Source organism: Taeniopygia guttata, chromosome 1, assembly GCF_048771995.1.
Source record: "Taeniopygia guttata chromosome 1, bTaeGut7.mat, whole genome shotgun sequence".
Lineage (NCBI taxonomy): Eukaryota > Metazoa > Chordata > Aves > Passeriformes > Estrildidae > Taeniopygia > Taeniopygia guttata.
The window spans coordinates 34,915,672-34,938,880 of NC_133024.1; the positions used below are offsets into that span (position 1 = coordinate 34,915,672).

Sequence of the window (23,209 nt, forward strand, 5' to 3'; positions counted from 1 at the left end):
GCTCTGTGTCTGACATGTACAAAATTACTGTTCAGTTTTACTGCATCATAGGGAAGTTTCTTCAGACTGCAGAAGTGCAGTCAAACATGGATGTTTAGTTTCAGCCTCACAGGAAGGGCTGAGAAGCACATGCAAAGCATAATCCTGCCAGCACAGCCTTTCAGGGAGGTCACAGGCTAAAGGTTTACAGCACTTTCCCTAAAACAGGAAAGTAATTAAGTCATTGTTTCTATACTGGATAAAAAGTTAAAGAAAGACTCAAAGGCCAGGCTCAGTGGTAAACAGATGGAACCCACCAAATACTTCATAAACTTCCTTCTCTCCTTGAACTACCATGGCACCTTTGGGGGATATCTCTGCTAGTGAGACCCAGAGCAGTTCTTTTGGAGGTGGTACCAACAGAGCAAATCCTGCTCAAATAGACTATAAAGCATAGAAGTCCAGCTTCCAGGTCCAGGCACACAGCAGGGCACTTGAGTACCTGCAAGATAAGCAATGATTTTGAGAGATGTGTTGCTTAGTGATGGACTTGGCAGTACCATGCTAACAGCTGGACTTGATCTTAAACATCTTTTCCCACCTAAACAATTCTTTGATTTTGTCTCAGTAGCTTAGTTTGGTCAGGTAGACGGTTTTTGGTAAATTGGTTGAGTGTTTTAGCTTTGGTGTTACTCAAAGGAAGTTCTAATGTGGAGAAAATGAGAGAAAGCAGAAAATATTACAAAGGAGTGACAGAGGCTCACGTTGCAGGCTGCTTTGAATCGGGAATCAACATCTGACAACAAATAAAAGAATCCATGCAATGAGAATCACCTGTGAACTGCTCTGACCACAAAGACGGGTTAGATTCATTACAGAAAAGTGGAGAAAGAACAGGAGCACACAGAAAAGCCTGAAACAAAGCAAAAATGCTTCAAGTTAATTCAGACACAGATTTCTACAAGCCTAGATGAAATGACAGCTGTGTGACATTTCAGCATAAGACAGACCATGCACTGGAGATGTTATGCAAAAAGATGCTGAGAACATGCAGATATACTGAGTACAACCTTAAGAGAGACACAGAGTGCCTGCTTACATTGGGATAGAGGCTGCTGCGGCTTACAGTGATCCAAAAAGGTAGGGAATGAAATACCAAGTTCACCATCCTAGGTACACAAGGACGAGCTAATAGCCATATAGCCTTAAGAAACATCAGGTCAAATTGTATCTGAAATAGGGTGAATTGTAGCTTGTAGAGAAGGGACTGCAGTTTGGAAAGAGATTTACATGTGGAGAAATATAAAATGTACATCATGCGTAGGTGATGGTAGTTGCAGTTGTAGTTATGGTTAAGGTCAAGGGAAAAGAAAGGGACAAACGGCATCTTCCCCAAAGAAGTCTTCTAGTGAGCAGAAAATAAAATTGTGATGAGAGATGTATGAATAGATGCAAACAGCCACAGATGGCAAGGGATGATGGGACTTCAAGAACAGAGATGCCATGGACTTTGTTGGAGCTGGCAGAGATTGGAAGCGAAGGAAGGGTGTAAAATACTGCCTTTGAGTCAGTTTTTTTTTCCTAAGACAAGCAGGTCTTGTCACTAGAAATGTTTCCCCCAGCAGGAATATGCAATATGTCCCATATTGTTATTTAGACCACAGGGAAATGCTGATTTGAACTTTTATTGAAGAAGAAGAAACTTCGATGTCACTAGGACCTGGTCCTACCCCACTAATTTCTCATTCTGGTGTCATACCCTTTCCTCTGGGAAAAAAAAAAAAAAAAGGTGAGGCAAAGGATTTATGACTTTCTTAAATCACAGCTTAGCTGTAAATAGGAGACAGGGAGAAACTTGCATGAAAAGACAGCAAAACCTCAGAAAGGGGTGAAGTAGAGACAATGGAATGACAATATCTCTGAGTGCACAAATCCTGTCCCATGAAAATAGGTTGAACATTTTGATGTGAAAAGCTTGTATCAGCCTTAAAACACTCATAAGGTATGAAATCTTTCACTTCTTAGAAATTAATACCTAGCCTTTAAAAACCTAGCCAAGGAATCTGCCCTGTTCAAAAGCCCCAGGTCTCTGCATCCACTTCTACATGGAGCCTACCAAGGGGGCAATGCCACCAGCAGCAGCAAGACTGGGGATGCCCCTGTCGCATCTGGAGGAAGGTCTTAAGCTAAGCCAGCGATCTCCCGGAACCAACATCAGAGTTGAAGGCAGCAGTCAAGAGGGAAAATTCCCGACAGCTCTGAGTCCTTCTCTCCTTCTCTTTTGATTCCTTCTGAATCCTGAGCAGCTCATCAGGGCAATTCTCCAATCCCAAGCCAAAACAATTTGAACACTTACAACATGGTGGTTATTGGACATTTCCCCCAATAGTGAGCATCTCTGTTTATAGTGCCCTTGACTAATGCAGGCTCTTCCCAGTGCCGAACCTAGCGGGCTGCATCTTTTAACAGGGTATTCATTCTGTATTAAAAAAGCATCCCTTAACTGGAGCCACATGTCCACTGAACTCAGCAAAAAAGTTTCTTCTACCAGTGCCACTTGGTTTACTCTTACATCTGTTGCGTAGCTCAGGAATTAGTAGAATGTAAAACGTTTTATGAATTCCCTCTGCTCTCATCCAGTGTTAATGTATTCAACATGTTTTTCTAAAACCACATGCACGTTTTTTCCATTTCTTCTAATTTACTTGCATAACTTAACTCCCAAAGCTAACCTGGAAAATTCACAGAAATTGGAGACAAACTCCATCCACCTATATAAAAGCTTGGTCCATTTCTTGTTCCAGAGAGGATAATTTCCAAAGGGCGAAATCTGACCTGACTGAAGTTAAGGGCAAAACTTTGAGGGGCATCATTAAAAGCAAGTTTGTCTCAAAACTACCCCCAGGACTCTTCCCTCACCCCTGTTATTTATGGTTATGACACACCATCCACTCTATATGAACATGCTTGAATCAGTATTCAGAAGTTTAAAGCTCCTTGGACTGTACTCAAGCTTATATGCACCATAATGGCATCATGGAATTATTAGCATGTCTGTTTGTTATATTCCTAGACATTTCTTTTTTGTCTGAGACTGAGCTTTCCATCTCATTTTCCCCCCTTTAATGTCAAGAAGTAAGCACTGGTGTCAGATTTGCCAAATAAATCCCAAATCATCTTGGTCTTTTTTTTTTGGAAATGAGTGAGGGAAAAATGACAAACTGTAATTACCATCTTACTCTCTATTGTGCAAATCCCAAATTGCTTCATACTCAGCATAAATAGTAATTTTGCTCTTTAAATTAAATTCTGACCTGATTTCAATTTTCTTCTTAGTTAAAAAGGTGGTTGGTTGTTGCATAGAAGAAGGGAGAAAGCAAGTATTCCCTATGTTGCCTATGTGGTACAGACACACCAAAAAAGGTCGTGAAAATCAAGCAGGAATTCCCTGGTTTGGATGCTGCATTTCCATCATTCTGATTTCAGGCTGCGCTCACAGTGCCAACATAAATCCACAGAGAGCAGCAGCCTCTGCACATCTTTTGCTTCCAGCTGAACTTTCTACTTTAATAAAAGTGAATTCCTGTGCATGCTGTTCCCCAGCTGAATGCTCCAATAGACAAATCCAGCTCCTCTCCTTGCCAATGTCCTGATGACATAGCCCACTGCATGTTGGCACAGAGTAGGAAATACATCTGGATGAGGTTCTGTGTCCAGTTTTGTAGTCATGAGCCAATTTTTTTTCCCAAATGCTTCTTGCCCCTATTAGTTCCCCTGGGGTGGGGAAAGGAAACATATAATTATTTATTTGCCTGAAGAGGATACATTCTCCATCAAGTGGCCTTGGGAGAGTGTTAATATCCTTCCCACTCAGTCAAACTTCCGTGAGAATGTCCCATAGCCAATACATCCTTTGGGTCTAAGGTCTGCTCAGTTGCAAAGTTACTTTCTTTTAGTTACAGAGAAGAAAGGGGTTGGAAGGGGCATGAAGAGGTCCTCTGGCTCATAAAACAAGATAAGCTACACCTACATCTCTCTGGTCAGACCTTCTCTTTAATTTTAACCATCTCCTGTGTTAGAAGTTCCACATAACCCATTCAGATCACTTCAGAAAGACGTCCTGTTGTCCAGCTCTCACTTGCAGTGAAGCTCACTACTTCCCAGCATATCTCCCATAGCTACAAAAACCAATTTATCCCTCTGTGTTACTGCCCCACTTCAGATACGTGAAGACCACTGTCCTTTACGGAACATACCTCCCGCTTCTGACCAAGGGGCCACATCTCTTTGGAATTGCTGTGTGCCAGATGGGGCGCGGCACCCTGCTCAATTGCACAGGCCAAAGGGAGGAGAAGGATCACTAAACACATACTGCAAAGAACAACCCTATCTATACATACTCATATGAAGACTGGATTTTTTTTTTCACAACAGTATGAGATTGTTGTCTTCTGTTTGGTTTGAGATCCGCCACAACCCCCACAACCCTCCTTTGGATCCTTTCCTGCAGATGTGCTCCCTGGCTGGATTTCTCCCCTCAGCATGTGTTTGCCCTGTTGGTTATTGTAAATCAACCTCACATATGTATACTTTTTCATGTCATTCCTGCAGTTTGTGCAAAACCTTTTGAGTTCTAGTTCTGCCATGGATGTGCCCACAGACACTCCATAGCTTGTTGTCATCAACAAAGGTAATGAATAAATACCGTAACTGCGTGGCTTTAAAATCACAGCTAACTCAAACCCTACAATACACAGAAAGCAATAAAAAGCACAGAAAATAGAGCGCTCTCTTATATCACTGCTGGAATCTAAATTTCTAACAACCAGCTTAAAGGAATGATTTCTTAGTTTTGTGTTCTGGCATGGCAAAGCACATGGGCCATGATAGAAGGTTCTTCTGGTCTCAGTAAACTCAGGAAGGGGGAATCACTGCTCTCAGTGCCAACAGCATTCCCACGATCTCAAGTACAGCTGATAAATGCAAATTTCTCAGGTCTCCTGAGTCCTCGAGAGCTTAGAGGTAGCAGTAGGTACAGTGAGCAAGCAGGTAACATTACCATGGAGTCATTTTACTGTATAATTTCTTTATTGTTTACTGTATCATTTCTACCAATACCACAAAAAGCACAAGCTGTTCAGGCAAATAGAAAGTAAGTGTTGCAACTGCCACTACCAGAAATGTTTGCTACACCTCCCATTTCAGGAGCATCCTAGACTGGATGCTTCAAAGAGCAGCAGGTTCCAACCAGAATGAGTTACTTGGCAGCTACAGCGAAGACAACTTCTGTACCACACTTCTCAGGGGAACAAAGCAGGACTGGAAAAGGCAAAATGGAACAAGCCATTTGTTTAATTTATATACCATGGTTGTTATAAAAATGTAACAGTCAGGTGGAAAATGTCTCCAAAACCATGAAATAGAGGAAAAAAATGGTTAATGGAAATGCAGGTTGTGTACATCTTTCTCTGTTTTGTACATCTTTTGTTTCTTGCCTTTGTTCTCTCCTTCCCATTCCTTTAAGCTTAGGCGTAGTTGTTAGTGCATCACAGTGATGAGCATTCTTGAATTATCATTTCTTCACACCACCATGTCCTCCATCACAGCCCTGTGCACATCCAGGCAGTTCACTGCTGTCTGGCATCACTGTCCATCTCCAGACACAGCTCTCAGCTGTGGCTGCAATCAGCTGGGACAGCCCAGGGCTGCAGGCAGAAGTGGCTGCCAGCTCACATCTGGAGCCAGCTGATGGCTGCTTCAGTCAGCTAAAGGGCTGACTTGTTCCTCACTGCACACTTCCAGCAATGCCACTCACAGCCCATGACTTGTACAGTTCCCCTGCAAATCCTCTGCACTGAAATGGAAAGAGATGCAAAGGGCTTGGTGTCAGCTCCTCTCTCACTAAGAAAAACCATTTATATCAGTTTTATCTGCCCAGTACACAGGCCTTTTATGATCCTGCATTATCCAACCTACAGACCAAATTCTGGGCACAGTATCATTGCATTCATGACTTGCATTGAGGGAACGAAAACAAAAAATTCCCCATTCCCTAATGTACAGCCAAGAAGGACAAACAACATAATTCAGACTCTGAAGGTCTCCTCTTCCAGACTTGGACAACAATCTAGTGGCAGTCAAGGAAAACTGGCAATAACCAAGAAGACGTCTCCTGCCTCCCCATGGGAGAAGAGTAAGTAAGAATGTTAAGCTGTGTTTTCCCATTTCTCCTAGCCTCTCCAAAGGCTATATCAAAAAGTGAGTAGGAAACAAACAACTTGGTGAAGTCATCCTGCTGCAGTACATCTGTCTTTTCAAAAGCTTGAGTCAGCAAGCTGTGGAGTTTGGAGCACTTGGCTTGGAAGTACATTAACCCCACAGAACAGCACAGCAGAGCAGACCCTCAGCATGCCTCAGCAAGCTCCCCTCCACCACAGCACCTTGCTGCACTAGCAAAGTCCAGCCTGTGTGTTTCTGAAAAGCTGGACTCTGCAGCGTGGGAATGCATAGGATGGAGGAAAGGCAGGAGGTGCAGGCAGGATGCAGAGCAGCCACAGCAGCACAACCAGAACAGCAATGGTGTCGGACCAGTGACCCAAGCAACCTGCTCAGGAGAGCAGGCTCTGACAACAGCCAGCACCAGCTGCTTGAAAAATTGGGAAATGATTTGCAAAGACAGCAAATGGGCATCTGCTTTGCATTCAGTGTGTTTCCTTTTGAAGATCTGGGGCTTTTGCCTGAACAGTGTATCTGCATCCACACATATATTGGCTGAGGTGTTCATGCATTCAGTTTAAGAGGCTTTCAAAGTAAAAAATAAAGACCTGTATTTGAATTATGATTCCACAATGCTCCAAACTTTCAAGTTAATTCAGTAAATAACAAGAAAATCCAAGACACCGAGTCTCTTAAATCTTAACCTTTCTCTGAGTGTCACTTGAAAAAAACGGGTGATGCTCCTCACTTCACTGCTTCTTTCCATTTTTCCTCCATCTCATAGGGGCTACTGCTGCCTCTTTAGCATCCATCTCAAGCACAGCACAGATTCATCATCCTGGTCTTACTGCCCCAGCTCCATCTCTCCAACAAGCAAGCAGAGAGCTCAGCATTAGGCTATGGTTCAGGCAGACTCCACTTCTCCCTGGAGTTCAGGTTTCCAACTCAGTACCTTTACTGTCTCATCTCAGGTAACTGTAAACACTATATTAAATGCTAGCTTCAATCATGTCCAGAATTTGATGGGTTTTATAAGCAATTTTCTTCTTCTTGTAACTACACTGGAACTATGACATGCTGGGGAAAAAAAAAATTAAAAAGAGAGGAATGGCAGCCCAAAAAAAGTTCAGAAATCTCATGTTATGATGAAGCACAAAATTATTTTTATTTCACCAAAGCAAGGGATATAGGCTAAAACATTTGAATACTTTAGATTTCTGTACACAGGAGAATAGGAAAAAAATTAGCAAACAACTCAGGTACCTACTAAACAAAGGACAGAAACAGGTCACGACAGGTCAAATAGCTAAACCCCTCTTTTCAGGCCAAACTGATCTGAATTCAAATCAATGATGTCCAATTCTGTAATTTACAGCTTGGTAGCATCTCCCTCTGGAATGTCAAAATAGCAATTCAATACATAGTCCAGTGCTTTCACACTTCCTTAATGGAGTTATTCACATGCTGAACAAAGCCTGAAAGGAGCCAGGCTAGGAGGAAAAAAGTATGGATCTCACTAAATATTCAGTATTTAAAATGCAGGTCAGAGAACACAATTGAGTTTAATTAGAAAACTCAAACGGGACCCTGCATGTTAATGCACTTGCTCACTGCTTGGGTTCATTTCAAAGTGTTCCCACTTGATTGTCCTTGGAGACATTTGTGTTTGTATCTAACAAAGAAGATAAAAAATGACAGGAAATGTTTGTTCTGGGTGTATCTGTGTAAATCTGCTTGCAGCAAAGCTGTTATTGCAGCCCTCCACTACAGCACTGAGCTCATGAGACAGGAATGGCTGGACACTCAGTGCTGCGTGAACTTTCTTCCCTGGAAAACCCCTTACTAAACTGCATCCGTAGCAAAATGTAGTTTCCAGGGCACTGGGGTTTGACTTTTAGAACTCTGGAAAATTTTGTCAAGAATTAGAGCAGTGACACAGAACTGTACAGATCACAACATGCCTGGAAATAATCAGGTTTTCAATTCCCAGCTGCAGTGCACAGGGATGCTGCTTAAATGCACAGATGCAATGGTGATGTATTTATAAAACAAAACTTCACATGCTTTTATTTAGGGTTATAAATAAAATTGCTTATTGAAATCACTTAGTGTAATAATAAACCCTTAGTGTGTGAAGCACAGTCCCCACTGAAGCCCAGGAGCTGCTCATGTTGGTGCTACTCAAATACGATTATAGTGAAACAAGTTGGGTAGCATTCCTCTAGATAAATCTTTCAAACCCTTTGAAGTTTAGCCTTTCACTATATGTTTTTCAAAAGTTATCATATAATGTAAATCAGCATTTTTTTTATTGCTAGATTTAATATATTTCACAGAACCAAAAATAAAGATGTGTTTTGCTTATGTTTCCTTCAGTTTATGGCTTTTGTGGAAAAAACACAGGGCATATGTCAGAGCTGAATTAAACACTATGAAATATATTTAAGAAACAGTTCAGATTACTTCAGTCCGGAACTGTCCTGAAGGGATCTCTAGAGGGTTATTGCCAGTATCCTTATGAAGGATTGACCTCCTTCCTTGTCCTTCCTAAAGACATTATAAGAAGTACATATATAGGTATAAAAAAAAAGAAAATTAAATACTGACTTTTGCACAAAATGTTTGCAACAGACCAGAACAAACAGCCCAGTGGGAATGGTCCAAAAAGTCTGAATGTTTTCAGACCACTCCTGTCTTTCTGTTGTGTTTGCATTGCAAAGGTTTTCAAAGCTAAACTAGTGCACTGGTTATCAAATTTTCCTGACAAACCTCCTTTCCTCCAGAGAGACCTGTCCTGACTAGAAGATATCACTTCTGTTTGCAAGGTGCAGTAAAGGATGGAGAGCTGGAATCTCAGTTTTGGGACAATGAAATGAACTGGAATCAAAACAGATTATGAACAGGAGATTAACCTGTGTAGGTGCCTGTTATTTCAGCTGAATTAAATGCAACTAATAGCAAGTGGCAGCAAACACACGCATGCAAACTAAGGTTGTTAACATCAAATATAGAATGTAAATCATACTCTTGAAGAAATATTCAAGCCCATTTTAAAGCATTATCCACAGATATAGACATGAAAAAATAAACGAGTCACATTAATGTAATGAGGTGAAGATCTGAAATAAAATCCTGTTCTGTTCTTTAGGACTGTCTCAGGCTCAAGAACAATTGTAAAACTAGAAACTCAACATAGGATTGCTCTGTGTTGTGTGACAGCCCCTATAAGGTGGCCCTGTGTGTGTACTATGAAAAGTCTTATTTTATGTTGCTTCAGCTGGGAAAAGGCTGACTTAAGTGGTTGCTTATTGAAATGACTTAATATTCAGTTCACACACTTGGTCAAGAGTGGTGGATGTGGCTCAGGCTCCTTTGTGTGACCCATGTCCACGGGACATGGCCAAGGAGTCCATCCACAGTTCAGTGCTCACCACTGTCCTTCCCACAGTCTGCACATTATGGAACCAGCCATGGGGATCTTTCTGAGTTTTAATCTCAGAGGATCAATATCTTATCCTAGACAAGGTCTGCTGCTGCTAAAAGCTGTTCTATGAGGGGTACTCCCCCTGCACACAGACTGAGTGCACTCAAGAACAGTCTCAATCTAAGACCCACTTTCAGCAGCTGCAGATGGGGCTTGACAAAAGCACAACTCTCCATCCCATCTTCTTGCCCTTATTCTCTCTCGTGGTCATCAACCAATCCCATGCCCACTTGAGGAGTCAGTTTGGACACTGACATCCCAAACAATCCTTCCCAGGAGGGACTAGCAGAGCTGTGGCATCTCTCCAGCCACCCCTATGTGAAGAGCACACACTGCTCTTCAGAGAAGCAGACTGAAACATGGGACAACTGTTAATCACCTCATTTAAGTCAAACATGACCCAAATAAACCAGAACCTGCTTTTAAATCCCATAGCTCCTAATTTGTGACTATTTGGCTTGCAGATGCCTGTATGCTTGTATTTGGTCTAATGAGAGATGTTCCCCTTCCTGCCCTCAGCAAAATACCCTGGACTTCACTCTCCAGCAGTGCAACAGGAATTTGAGGGCTGCATTTTTCTTTCCCAAAGGGGAGACAAAAGCTACCAAGCATCTCTACTCCTTTGAACCTTGCAGACAAACCGGGAAAAAAAAAATCTCATTACTTGGGACATATTTTACCTCCTGCAAAGGGTGAAACAGGCCAAGTGCGGAGACAGTTAAAAAGCAAACCCAATCACCCTTCCTCCATCCTTGCAAACTCACTGGAGCCTAAAGCATTTCCAGAGATCTCCCACTGTGGGGAGCTACAGACCACAGTGCCTTCAAATCACGCAGAAAGAAATAACATTAAGCGGCTTTAATACAGCAGGTAGGAACTGGATGTCAGTGTTTCCTTCTGGAGAATGTGGAATAATTGCTGTGGTATACAGAGAGTCAAAGAGATGCCAGAATCAAGCTGGTCTCCTGAGCAAAAGGCTGGCAGGTCCCCTTTGGTATGTCCCTGTCTAAGCTGCAGGTAGCTGATGCCCTGAAGGAATGTGAGCTTTTCACTCCTTCAGAATGCTTCTGGCTCTTTGTGTGCTGCTCCTAAAAGAGGAAATCCCTTCCCAGCCCCCAGCAGGAGACCACTTTAGGCATGTGCACAGACAGACAGCCTGCTATGCCAGCCAAAATAGGCTTTCTTAAATCCTGCACATTGACATCAGGTCATGAGCTGATGTCTAAGAAAATTAGTAGAAAAACTCATAGCTGTAAACAGATGGCCCCATTTCACCTGGTAGAGAGCAATGAGAAAGTCAAATAACTGTCAGATGAACACTTGAATGAAGCGAGGCAAAGTAGCTCAAACATTTCAACATGAGCTAAACACAGAACTGAGAGCTTAAATCTGACACGAGCTTTTGGGTCCCAGCAAAAAGCCTCATACAGAAAGGAGTGACAATGCAACTCAGAAAGCCATGGCAAAGTGGCAGTCTGTCCACCATAAGCAGATGAGAAGATGCTTCTCCCTGAGATAGCTGCAGGGCTGACTTGTATTTGAAGATTTAGCTCAAATACCCACTCACCTACAAGACTCTTGGGTGCACCAAGACACTGACCTCCCAAAAGGTCAAATTCTTAATAAGCATCTGAGTGAAAAAAGCACAAGAAACAGCGTGTTTTTCAAATTCCAGGCAGGAGAAATCCACCCATCAGCCATGGAACAGCATCTGATAATGCCAAAATCAGCCCTGCTTGGGGCTGGACTTCAGCTGCCAGGCTGAATCTGATCCAAGCAGTTAGAAGACAGTTGTTTTGTATCATCCCTCACACACTCCCAAAATACTACTTTTTTTCCACCATTTAGAAAAATTAAGACCTGGTACAAAGAACACAGGGCAGACACATGAAAGTTGCTCCATTTGAAATTGCTAAGGTGAGAGGTCTCCCTTTCTGGCAGAGACTGAATCAAGATCACTTATAGGACTGCCTAAGCTGGTTTGTTTGGATTCAGAGCAGAGACCACAAAGAGCATTCACAGATACAGCAATGAAGGCATTATGATCCCCATAGCTTATCAGGCTGAACAATAAAGTACTTTTCTGCAGCAGGTTGTAGAAGTATAAAATCCTTCTTTCCTGTATTTTCACCGTATCTGCTGTATATTCACACCCATAACAGGGGGTAAGTTCTTATAAGCACAAGACCTGATGATTCAGTAGAAGCATTGGCAATATGCAACACACATACAATGAGGCTAAATTTCTATCAGTTCCTCCTTCCCATCTGCCTTAAGGCCTCTTCTGTTTCTTGCCTACTCCCTGTGCTATAGATCCTCTCATTTGCCTCTCCTGTGCATGTGATTTTGGTAAATTATCTGGAGGCATCAACATAGTGAACTTTTAGGAGCTTCAGTTTATACAAATGAAAGAAAAATGGCCCAACAGCAAAGCTGCATTTAAATGTTTGCTTTTTACTTCAGAGAGGGTGAGCACCTTAGAAAAAAGATGCTTATTTTAAATACCTGCAGTGTCTGGTGGAGCACAGCATCAAAACACCAGTGCAAAGGCTCCCTCATGCTCTGCTTATTGAGTAGATATAGCCTAAAATAGGATAGCTTCATTCCTGGCAATAGATGAGGAGCTTTTATGTAAACAGTCTTAGAGAAAAGAGAAAGGAGACAGCAAACACCCATTTTATAACATGCTGCAGTAACTCCTTTTTTTTTTTTGAACTCTTTGTCTTCTTTCACAGCTCTGTGTTGAGTTGCCCTGCCAATATTAGACGCACAGAAGATGCAGTATTAATATGCAGGATGGCCCCAAAGGCAGGAAACACTAGTCTAGAAGCACACACTAATTTCCCATTAACTTCAGCAGAACTGAAATCATGCTGACATGGGACCACAATTTATGTCTCATTCGGGTTCTAACTACTATAAGTAGTTTTCCTCACAGAATTGTATACAGGCACATGCACAGCTGCTGAAGTGGATGCAGGTAGGAAACACACTTACTGTGAAACTCTTCAAGAGTTAGAAAAAATGGTTGGCTAACAGTAATTTTTTTCTCTCAGTGGCAACATTTTACCAATATAGATACATAGCCTGTAAATGAAAACCAGAAAAAGAAGACATTAGAGATACATCACCTTTAGATCTTTTGGTGTTAAAACAGTAACCTTTTCAATGTTTCATACACTGGAACCCTCCTATAATTTCATATCAAATGTACATGGCCAAAGTGGATGAAACGCAAAGTGACAATAAATCACAGACAAGATACAGTACAGGCAGCAGAATTCTACATTTTAAGGTCCCTGCTAGAACTGCCTTTCCAGAGATTTTAAATGCAACTCTAATATAAATTTAATATTTGCAGTACATGTTGAGCATCTGTATTTCCAGCATGAAAAGGAAACAAACCTTGAAATTGGCAGAACATAATATTCTTATGCCTTAAGGAGAGCATGCTCAGGTGCAAGAAAGCACCTGGAAGCACAGAATTCTGTATTAGCAAAATCCTCCAAATAACACAAAGCAAGAGTGGGCAGGTGGGGGGAGTAATTTAGGGCAGGACTCTGTGCCAAATGTGGCATATATATTAGTTTATTGTGTGTGAAGCATGAAATGCCTGCAGCAAGCTCCACATGGCAAATCCACTGAGATACAAGTATGTTTAAACACCCTGGGATTTCTGAATGCTGCAAACAGGGAAAATCACTTTGAAGTCAGGAAAGGTAAAGTCCTGGCATCTGAGGATCCCAGGATAGTGTTAGTCACACAAGGTCAGGAAAGCAGAGAGAAGTCTAGAAGCAGCATGAGGGATCCATGTTCTCCCAGATGGAAAATAAAGAAAAGAGAAATTTTCAACATATATTTAATCAAGTCCTAAAGCAGAATTACTACTTAAAAGCCCAAATCAAGAAGGCTAAAAGGACAGAGAGAGGAGGAAACACCATCCCATTTACAGAAAGCAAAGTCTCACCCTGAGTGACCATAAGGTCAAGTCAGGTCTTTGGCAGAGCAGCCTCAGGTGGCTGGAAGAGGAGGCAGCTGCAGTGAGCCAAGACACTCCTACTGACAAAGAAGGGTATTGGCTAAATACCCCCTAGGAGGACATTTTCTTATAATTTTCTTTTATAGATATTCAAAGTAGTACAATTGTAACCTATAATCATGTTTATGAAGATAAAGGTCAAACATAACTCTTTTGAGTTATGGCTGGTACTAAACAACTTCCCAGTGATCTGACAGTTTTGGGGAACCTTTGGGACCAGCAAAGTGAATTGACAAATTCTCTCAGAAATAAACTAGTGGGTTCTCTAAAGCTGGAGATACTCTTTACACCCTTCTGGAAGCAGCTGATTTAGGGACTGGTGGAACAACAGAGAGGTCTTCAGGTCTCTTCAGCGGGTGAGAATCCACTGCCTGAAGGCAAAGAGCAGGAGTGTAAATCACTCGCTGACCCTGAAAACACTGTCTCATTCCATCATTCAGAAATTGATATGGTTAAACTAAATGTCCTGGGAATAAATAAGTCATTTGAAGGACACAGTATAGAACAGATAGTTTGGGCATTCATGACTTTGGGCTGGTTTTTGAATTTATTAACAAGGCATCTTGCAAAAAAATGTGTATCTGTGACCTCACCTGCAACTCTAAAAGCTGGTATGTGCTTCAGAGACCTAAGTCTACCCAAGAGCCTTTACTTGTATGTAAATTACAGATGCATTGCCCTGGGATGAGACAAACATTTCTCTGCCTAATGTGACCAGTCTGATGATTAGAAAATTTCAATTTTTAGCAATTTTCATGGTCTTCAAACACAAGCATTTGCAATTATTGCATTATCTAGATCAACACTTTCATACATAAATTAAAATTACATAGTTAAGCTCACAATCTTGCCTAGCAGCATTTCCTGCTCAGTGATTTGGATCAGCGTGGGCTGATCGTTAATGGAATGCCTGAAACCTTTAATTGTATTGCACGTGAACACAACAGGATTTTATGTTCATGGCAGTGATTTAATGTCCACTCCTCTTTAATGAAGTCTTTTAAGTGATCTATAGAAGAAAAGTTAACAGCTTTAATACTTTGTCTTACAGGATTCCCTTTATCGATCAGCATAAACCCCGATACTTCTGCAACAACTCTCATAGCAAATAAATGTCAGCATCTGTTGGTCTGGTTTGGAAATGTGTGCTGCTCTCCTTCTGGCAACATTTTAAGGACACATTTTTCCCTTGAAATAGTGAGCCCAGTTCTCATTAAAAATCTGATTCTGATAGCACTTATCAGCAATACCTGGAGCAACTCTACTGATGTTAATAACATAACAAAGGGGTAAAATCAGGCTAAGTGAAAATAAGAACTTGGGACCACAGGCAATAAAAGTCTTGAGTCTGTTTATATTGGACCCAGTCTTGGCCTGGCAGATCTAACTCTCATGTATTCATGAAAAACAAGTATGTACCGTGCAGCAGAAGTACCCAAGTAAAGCTGAAAAAGCACCCACTGGAATATTTTTGGCTGCTTCTAATCTTCTGATCTTTTATTTACTCAGTGAATGCTTCCCCCCCCCCACCCCCACCCCCACCTCCCCTCAATACAGACAAACTCAGAAATTACTTTCCTCTTTCCTTTTTATTCTGGCAACATCCTTCAGAAGACTATGAACAATCTGGGGGCTGCATCATACACCTACATGAAAGGGCAGGAATTTACTGTCCTCACATTCCAATCTAAATGAACCCACAGCCATTCTGCTCTAGAAACAAAGCAGCAAGTCACTTTGGCAGTGACTAATGTGTCCACAGTCTTCTTAACAGCAACTATTTCATTACTGGCCAGTTTTCTACCAGAAGCAAATAAAGTCAAATCTCTCTAGATCCATTTCCTTGGGTAAAACTTGTGTCTTACAAAAAATCCTCCAAGCAATACACAGGAATTTGAGTATTGTGACTAATTTGGGGGTCTCATGCTGAAACACTTTGTGTCCAACTTTTAGATACCAGGAGAAGACATAACTATATCAATCTCTGGAGGTGGCCAAGACTTGAGAAACAAAATGAAACTGGAAAGGCTAAAACCAATCAAATTAAATTCCTGTCTCAATTTTAAAACTGAGAAGTTAAGGAAAGGACTAAGAAATGCAGATGGAACTTGTAACATTTCCAACTCACTGTTTTAACTCCTGGGGATTTTCTTTCAAGAAACAACTCCTGAAAATTATATTCTATTTTTCACATATGCTTGGAAAACTAGTCATCTTTGTCCATCCTTTCCAGTCCACTCACAATTTTAGAAGCCAAATAATCCAAATATCGTCTAAAGTTGTTCCTTATCTGAAGCCCTGCTGCCATTCTGGTGACCTTTGGCAGGACATCCCTTTTTGCAAGGTATGTATGAATGAGATGAGCAGAACAGATCTCAGCACAGATTCTTCTGGGACTTCACTGGTAACTCCATTTACCCCAAGCCTTTGTTTCTTATCTTTTAATTACAGATATAACCATGCCAGGATCTTCCCTCTTCTATCACAATTGCTTCACCTTCTAGAAAGTCTTTGGCAAGGCCTGCATCAAAAACTTTTAGAATTCCTTACAGACAATATCAATCAAACCATGTTATCTATGTACTTGTAGATCCCTGGAGATGTACAAAACAAGGTGTTTACAGTAGTCCTTAAAGAAGCCTATGGATTCTTCCTCAGCAGACTCAGTTGTCCAAGCATCTACATTCCATCATTGTTGTCCATTCCATCCCCATTGTTGTCCATTCCATCCCTTATTAGGCCTGTAGCTCCCCACATTCCCTCAGAATGCTTTGAAGCTGGACATCCATCATCCACCTTGAGACCTTCAGATACTGAGAAAGCTTTAAGCAATGACACATTTTACTACAAGCAACACAGCGACTTCATGTGTGAGTTCCCTTAGGCTCTCAGGTGAACACCATTATATTTTATCATCTACTGCACCATAACTTCCTCCACAGTGGCCTCAATATTGGATATATTCTCTCATTAATATACCCCAAAATGCTCTGTCTGTCTCACTTGTTTCTTCCATAGTGAATAACAATGCAGATAATGAACTTGGCCTCTCTGCAGTGTCCGCCATGTCCAGCTGCTCAGTTTTAAACTATGATTATAAAGTGATCCTACAGCCTCTAGTCAGCTCTTTGCTTTTCAGGGTTTGAAGACTTAATACTGGTTTTCTGAGTTTTTTAGCTAATTGCTCCTTCTTTTTGCTTTATATTTATGTATCTTTATATCTCCTTATGGAGATTAGGATCTTTTTCCTTCTCATCCTTTGGATATGTTTTTAGCATTTTAAAAACTGTCTTTCCATCTTTCATAAACTAATTTACTTTGCTGTTTAGCCTGTACCTGCCCTCTTTGACCATTTCCTTTTTTTTTTTCACCCTTGTTAGAGGGTGATATGTATTAACAATTCTGTTTGGGTATTGTTCAGCAGCCCCATGTCTCCTCTAAGTGTTTAATTTTCTTAAAATCCCTTTTTAATGTGCTTTTATCCATTTTCTTCATACACACATACTTTTAATCTTACAGATCTGAGCATAACTGAGATGGATGTTTGGCCTTTTTATTCTGCAGGGACAGTGAATCTAAAGGATGCTGAAGTCACTGGTATGAACTGCACTTAAAATGTAAAATTTTCAGCCAGATCTGGCACCTTATTTAGTGTCAAATCAAGGCTTTTTCTTTTTTTTTTTTTTTTTTTTTTTTTTTTTTTTTGGTGCACCTTGATTAGCTGCTGCTGCAGAAAACGAACACTGACACTGTCTGCACATATCACCTCTGGGCAAACCTTAGACAAGATGTGAGGCAACAGCTATGGTGGTAACCGGATTTTCCACATATAAGAATATTTTCTGTCCCTGTGATCTCTGTGTATGCAGTTAGAGTCATGGTTCTGGTACAAGGGACAATACTAAGGATATAATGTTATTCTCTTCTTATTGAAAATGAAATTTCAGCCCATGTTGCATAAAATTCCTAACAATTCCTAATACCAAATGTGATCTTTAAACTATTCAGATTATTTTTTTTTTACTGATCTCAAGTGCTACAAATTCATGTCCAGACTTGCACCTTACTGTGAATTACGTCCTTCCAGATGGCAGGTGACACTCACACATACTCATTCACACAGTAACACACACAGTTCCACACTCACACTCACACTCACTCACACATAGGTTATATCAAAAAGCAGTGGAAGTACAGTTGCTCTGGTCTCTCTTATTTCCAAAATAAATCTTTGACACGTTTTTCTGACGGCCTTTAAAGAAGGAGTGACCTATGTACAATTTTTTAAAAAAATTAATAGCAAACAAGGCAAAGAGTATGAAAAATTGTTGCAAAGTATGGATTAATTTTTGTGTGGAACTGCTATTTGTAAGGATTTTATGTCAGTGCCTGTGAGAGATGAGATGGCAGCATCTATCTGTCTGCCTGGCTTTCTCATACACACAGCAGATGCTATTCTCAGAATTATTTTCCACATCCCTGTAGCACTATATTGAGCACGTGGACTCTCATCTTGAGCAATAGCACAGATATTTCTAGTGGAAAACAAGTCAAACTCTGGCGTCAAGTTTTAAATGAGCCAGAGACTTTTGTGCATGAAAACAAGTTGTCCAAGTACTTCTGGCCATCCAAGAGTGCATTTAGTGCTCTTAAGTAATCTGTGAAGACCTACCTGGCAAGAGCAATGTCCTTGCTCTTCTCTGCTTCAGAGATGCTGTATGGACGTGCATGGTTTTTTTAACTTTGAAAGCTCTATGATGAGGAATAGGGAAAGAGGAAATAAACAACAATTCTCTTGGCACAGATTAAAAAAAAATACACCTTCTGCCAAAAGTTGTACTTTAATTTTGGTCTCACTTATAAAATCATCTTTGCAGAACATTAAAATTCTACATTTTGTGTCCCTTAGGCAGCAATAAAGTATCAATTAATGTCAAGCTAAATAAAAAGAAACAAACACATTTGTTTTTAATATCTAGAAATTAATAGCTAGAAATTAAAGTCTTCAAGCCCTTAAGCTCTTGGCTTTAAGAGCTCTTGGCTTCTTCCTTCCACAAGGACAGAGCTACTCTTCTTCCAGGTCAGCAGTGGAGGCAAAACTCCAAGGACCAAATTTGCTGAAGTACAATCTCCCTCAGGAACATGAATGTCACACAGTCACACATGAATTTAGGCAGAAAGGGACTTCCAGAGATGATCTAGTCCTAGCCCTGCTTAGAGCAGGTCTGCTTGTTCAGGATCATGCCTTCTTGCAAACCTCTGGGTTTAATAGAGCAAAGGGAATAGAGTGACCGGAGCACAGCACTGACCTAATAATTTAGAATTTAGAAACTTTTCAGAATAAAAGAGAAGGAATCATCATCATCAGAAAAATGAACATGTTCTGGATACCCATACTAAACCAAGTATTTTAGTGTGGGGTTTTGTTTGTTTGTTTTGAACAAAATGACCAGGAACAGAGACAAGCAAAATATTTCTTGCTGCCCAGACCTGGCACGCTGTGCAAGGTGACCTGAACCAGGCATGCCAGACTGTCTCATCCTCCTGAAATTCTTCACTGACAGTCACTGACAGAGCATCTGCATCCTTGTTCATCTGCCTGAAGGAACCAAAGCCAAATGCCTCTTGATCTTTAATTGCTCTTCTCCCATTCCCTGCTTCTCTCATGTGGTAGAGAACAACAGAACAGTGTTTCTCACTGTTTGAATTAACCTAATTAGCACAGTGAGACCTTAGGCCACACATGCTGTACAGTTCTAAGCAATATAATTACAGGAATATCTTCATTTTAAGAATATTTTTGTTTGCATAGTCCCCTTTTGCCTCATTTTTCCTCATATAAATTACTGAAAAACTCATCTGATTGTGTTCACTGAGTGCCTGTAGGACCCTTGGAAGAGGCTGGCTTTTGTTACTCAAATCTTATTTCCTCCTTTCCTGTTCTTGTCTTTCTGAAAGAAAATAATTCAGTTATTTTCTCCTTCCACATTTTAAACTCCTTTTTTCTTATTCTAGCCTCTTAAGTTTGAGCTATTAAAATAAAACCCCCTGCAATATGGTAACAGGAGGAAGAACAAAAAACAGTAGGAAGGCTTTTATTGTACTTAGTGACCAAAAGTAAAACTTCTTTTAAAAAAGCTAAACTAAAAATAAGAGAGTTTTAATATTTCATTTTTATTAGAAAATGGAAAACTTCTAACAAAAGCCTTCTGCAAAAAATTTTGAAAGACACTTTTGTAGGGGAAAAGACTTTCAACAGCAAATAAATTAAACCCCAAAGTAAGCTCTCATCTTAGAACCTTGGGAACAGACCTTTTAGTAGGGCCTGTAGGGACAGCACAAGGGATAATGGTTTTCTACTAAAAAAGGGTAAATTCAGGCTACTTATAAGAAAGAATTTTTTTGCAATGAAGGTGGAACTGGAACAGGTTGCCCAGAGAGGTGGCAGATGCCCCATCCCTGGAAACATTCAAGGCCAGACTGGACAGGGCTCTGATCAACCCTGATCATGGCAGGGGGGTTGGACTAGATGAACTTGAAAGGTCCCTTCCAACCCAAAATATTCTGTATTTCTATTTGTTCTTATTCACAAGACATTGGATTGACTCCTTGTCCAGCACTACCAGCCCTACTGCAAAAGTTGATTAATAATTTTCAGCTGATCCCCAACTTCTAATTAGACCTCAGGACAAAACAGCTCAGTTCCCTGCACTGTACCACAAATCAACAGAGACCTGCTGAAAGAATTCCAGGTCAAATTCCCTGGATGCAAGTGAGGTGAATTATGACAACCATAACACAGGCTCCAATAACAGTCTGAAATAAAAAAAAGCAAAACACCCCCAACAGAAAACCCAACCACACTGCTGAACAAATAGCCAGGACAGATGAAACTGCACAGACCCGCAGGGCTTTCTGCAGTAGCAACTTGGAAATAGATGCCAGGAGAGCTGCTTAATGTACCTGGGGTACAAAAGCTGACAAAGCTACAAATGATGTGGTCAGGAAAGAATTTCAGAGGCAAAGTGGAGAGGAATGCTTTCGCAGAGCTGCACCTCTCCAGAGAAACGAGCACTCCTGGCCGTGCCAGTCCTCACAGGCCTCTCTAAGGGCACACAGTCGTTCTGAGGCCAGTACAGCAGGCTGAGTCCACAGCTGCCTTGACTCCCCTCTGGTTATCCTCATGTGTCATCTCCAGCACTGTACTGGCAGAAACCTCCCCACAATTTTGAAGAAAGTGGCAGGGTTTTCCCTCTCCATATTTCTCCAGTCAGCAAAATTTTTCCATGATTCTAGGTTTCAGAATTACTTTCTTTCACATTCTCTGCAGAACTGAAGCCCACCGTGCGATCCTCAGAGAAACCTCTCAGTGAACGAGAGAAGTGCCCAGTAAGATAAAGCAGATGGGACTGAGAGCATAAATGAATTTTGGGATCTGCTCCTACAGCTTCACAGGGCATTCCTAGGGGGTTTCCAGTAAGGCTGCAATGACGAACATGCTGGTTTAGCATTCGTTCTTTTACAACCTAATAATGAACCCTCAGAGCTGCAGATGACTTCAAAATATGTGGAAATTTCAAGCCCAGCCTTTGACAACATAGGTATTTATTTTAAATTAAAGCCAGGCGCAGAGCAAATGATTACATAAAATGGGCAAGGACTATTTCCATAAGAAAAAGTGCATTTTACAGTGCTTCATTTTAAAGAAAATCACCACAAAAAACTGTTGAAAAGACCCTTATGGCTTATCTCTACAGCTTTATCACCACAGTGGTGTTTTCCCTTTCACAGAGCAATTTGTATTGAAATTCTATCCTATTGATTTATTAAATATGCTTTGAGGCTGTAGAATATGCGCTTATGTGCTGCACTTGAAGTTACATTTTCAGATTAGGGTAGTAATTTTCATTTCAGAGCTGTACTTTAGATACTGCTTTAGAATTCTTATTTTTGTATGAAATGAGAAACATTACTTTTTATAAATGCACATTTCAAATTCATTTCCTAGCTCTACTCCAACACACTAGGGCTTGTAAAAATCAAGTCTCCACCCTATTTTTGAATTTTTCACTCATTCACCATGAGAATTTTAGGAGCTGGCTGAGAACCAATTACTTTTAAAAAGATGTCCTAATTTTTGGTAATAATATTTTGTGGTGTTTATTATTATTTGTTGTTTGTTTCTTGTTATTTTTTCACCTTGGTGAGACTCAAAATGAATCTGCTTCAAATGGAACTCACATTTCCTGACTCTTAGTATTATTCTCTTTCCTGCACACACTGAAAAAAAAAACAAAACAGTGTTGAGATTGAGGAGGTCCTAAACATCTGAGCATTAATAACGCAATATATTAACCAGAAAACTTGAAAGTAAAGAAGAGAGATCCACTCTGTCTAGTTAGCCCCAGTAATAGGTCCCCAAGACTGAGAAATTGAATGAGACTGGTACATGTTGTCCCACTTCAAAGCCTTCATCCCACCACCTCAAGGCCTTCTTTAGTAATGCCTTCATTCCATCAGTACCTCAGACTCTGATATTCTCTAGGTGTCTTTCTTGAAAAGTTGTTGGAAATCATATTTCTTCTGGAGGGACAAAGATTATTCAACTGTGATTATTCCCAGTCTCTTCTAAGAAAGGGGCAAGAGGACATCAAACAATTCTACCAAACTGCAGGTTCAAAATAAATGAAATATTTCTTTATACAACTCTCAGTCATCTTAATCAACTCATTACCTTGGATGTAACTTCTTTGAATATGGAGTTTAAAAGCCTTTAACAAGCAGGAGGGGAAAAATTTTTGAAGGCTATTAAATGGAATTATTTAAGTTTGTAGGTCCCTGAGACAGATACTACTGGTGGCAGGAAACACTGTTGCTGCTTGCTTGCCTTCTCCTATTTTTCCCTAAGCATCTGGCCACTCTAGGAACAGGACACTGGCATAAACCATCTGGTCTAATTAAAGCCAAATAGACATATCCAAGGATTAAAATTATTAATCTACCTGAAATCCAGGAAAGATAGGACATGAACAGACATTTGCTTGGCAGAATACAAGAAGTCCCCACATTAGTTCAAGTTGCTCATGTTTGTTTTTGTAATATTTCTTGCTTTGGGGTACTCCACACACATCTTTAGCAATGATGCTTCAACACAATTCATTGCAGAGCCAAGGCACGTGCCAGGGGATCTTACCACACAGTGCAGAAACCAAAATTCCGCAACTACCAAGTAGTGGTTTGTAACAAGATATATTAAAAAGGCAAAAGTATATTCTAATACTTTATAAAGTACTGAAAACAGCATTAGGAACAACTTGAGTAGCTGGACACTGTGGAACTGAGTCTTAACACCAACACACGATTGCACTTTCTGAACAGTAAACTTCACACTGGGGTGGTTATGATTCATGGCTGAACTGGATTTCCTAACTGATCTTGGGAATTAAGTAGGGGAACCTCTGAGATTTCTTCACTTTTATATTTTTCCTTTC

General features: G+C 40.6%; 1 protein-coding gene across 5 annotated transcripts in view; it reads right to left on the reverse strand.

Annotated features, from left to right (window-relative positions):
• The window catches only part of ME3 (malic enzyme 3), a 117,252-nt gene that overhangs the window by 72,612 nt on the left and 21,431 nt on the right, over positions 1 to 23,209 (reverse strand). Inside the window, exon 2 of one of the 5 annotated variants that reach the window (XM_072926877.1) lies at positions 12,677 to 12,766. The exons of 3 other annotated variants lie outside the window; for them this stretch is intronic. Coding sequence is in view for 1 of the 2 variants with exons in the window: in XM_072926870.1 (XP_072782971.1) it covers positions 814 to 852 (39 nt within the window). In the remaining variant the exon portion in view is untranslated. Of the gene's footprint in view, positions 1 to 813; positions 893 to 12,676; positions 12,767 to 23,209 lie in introns of those variants that run through there. One more of the 5 variants, XM_072926870.1, reaches the window with a different exon arrangement.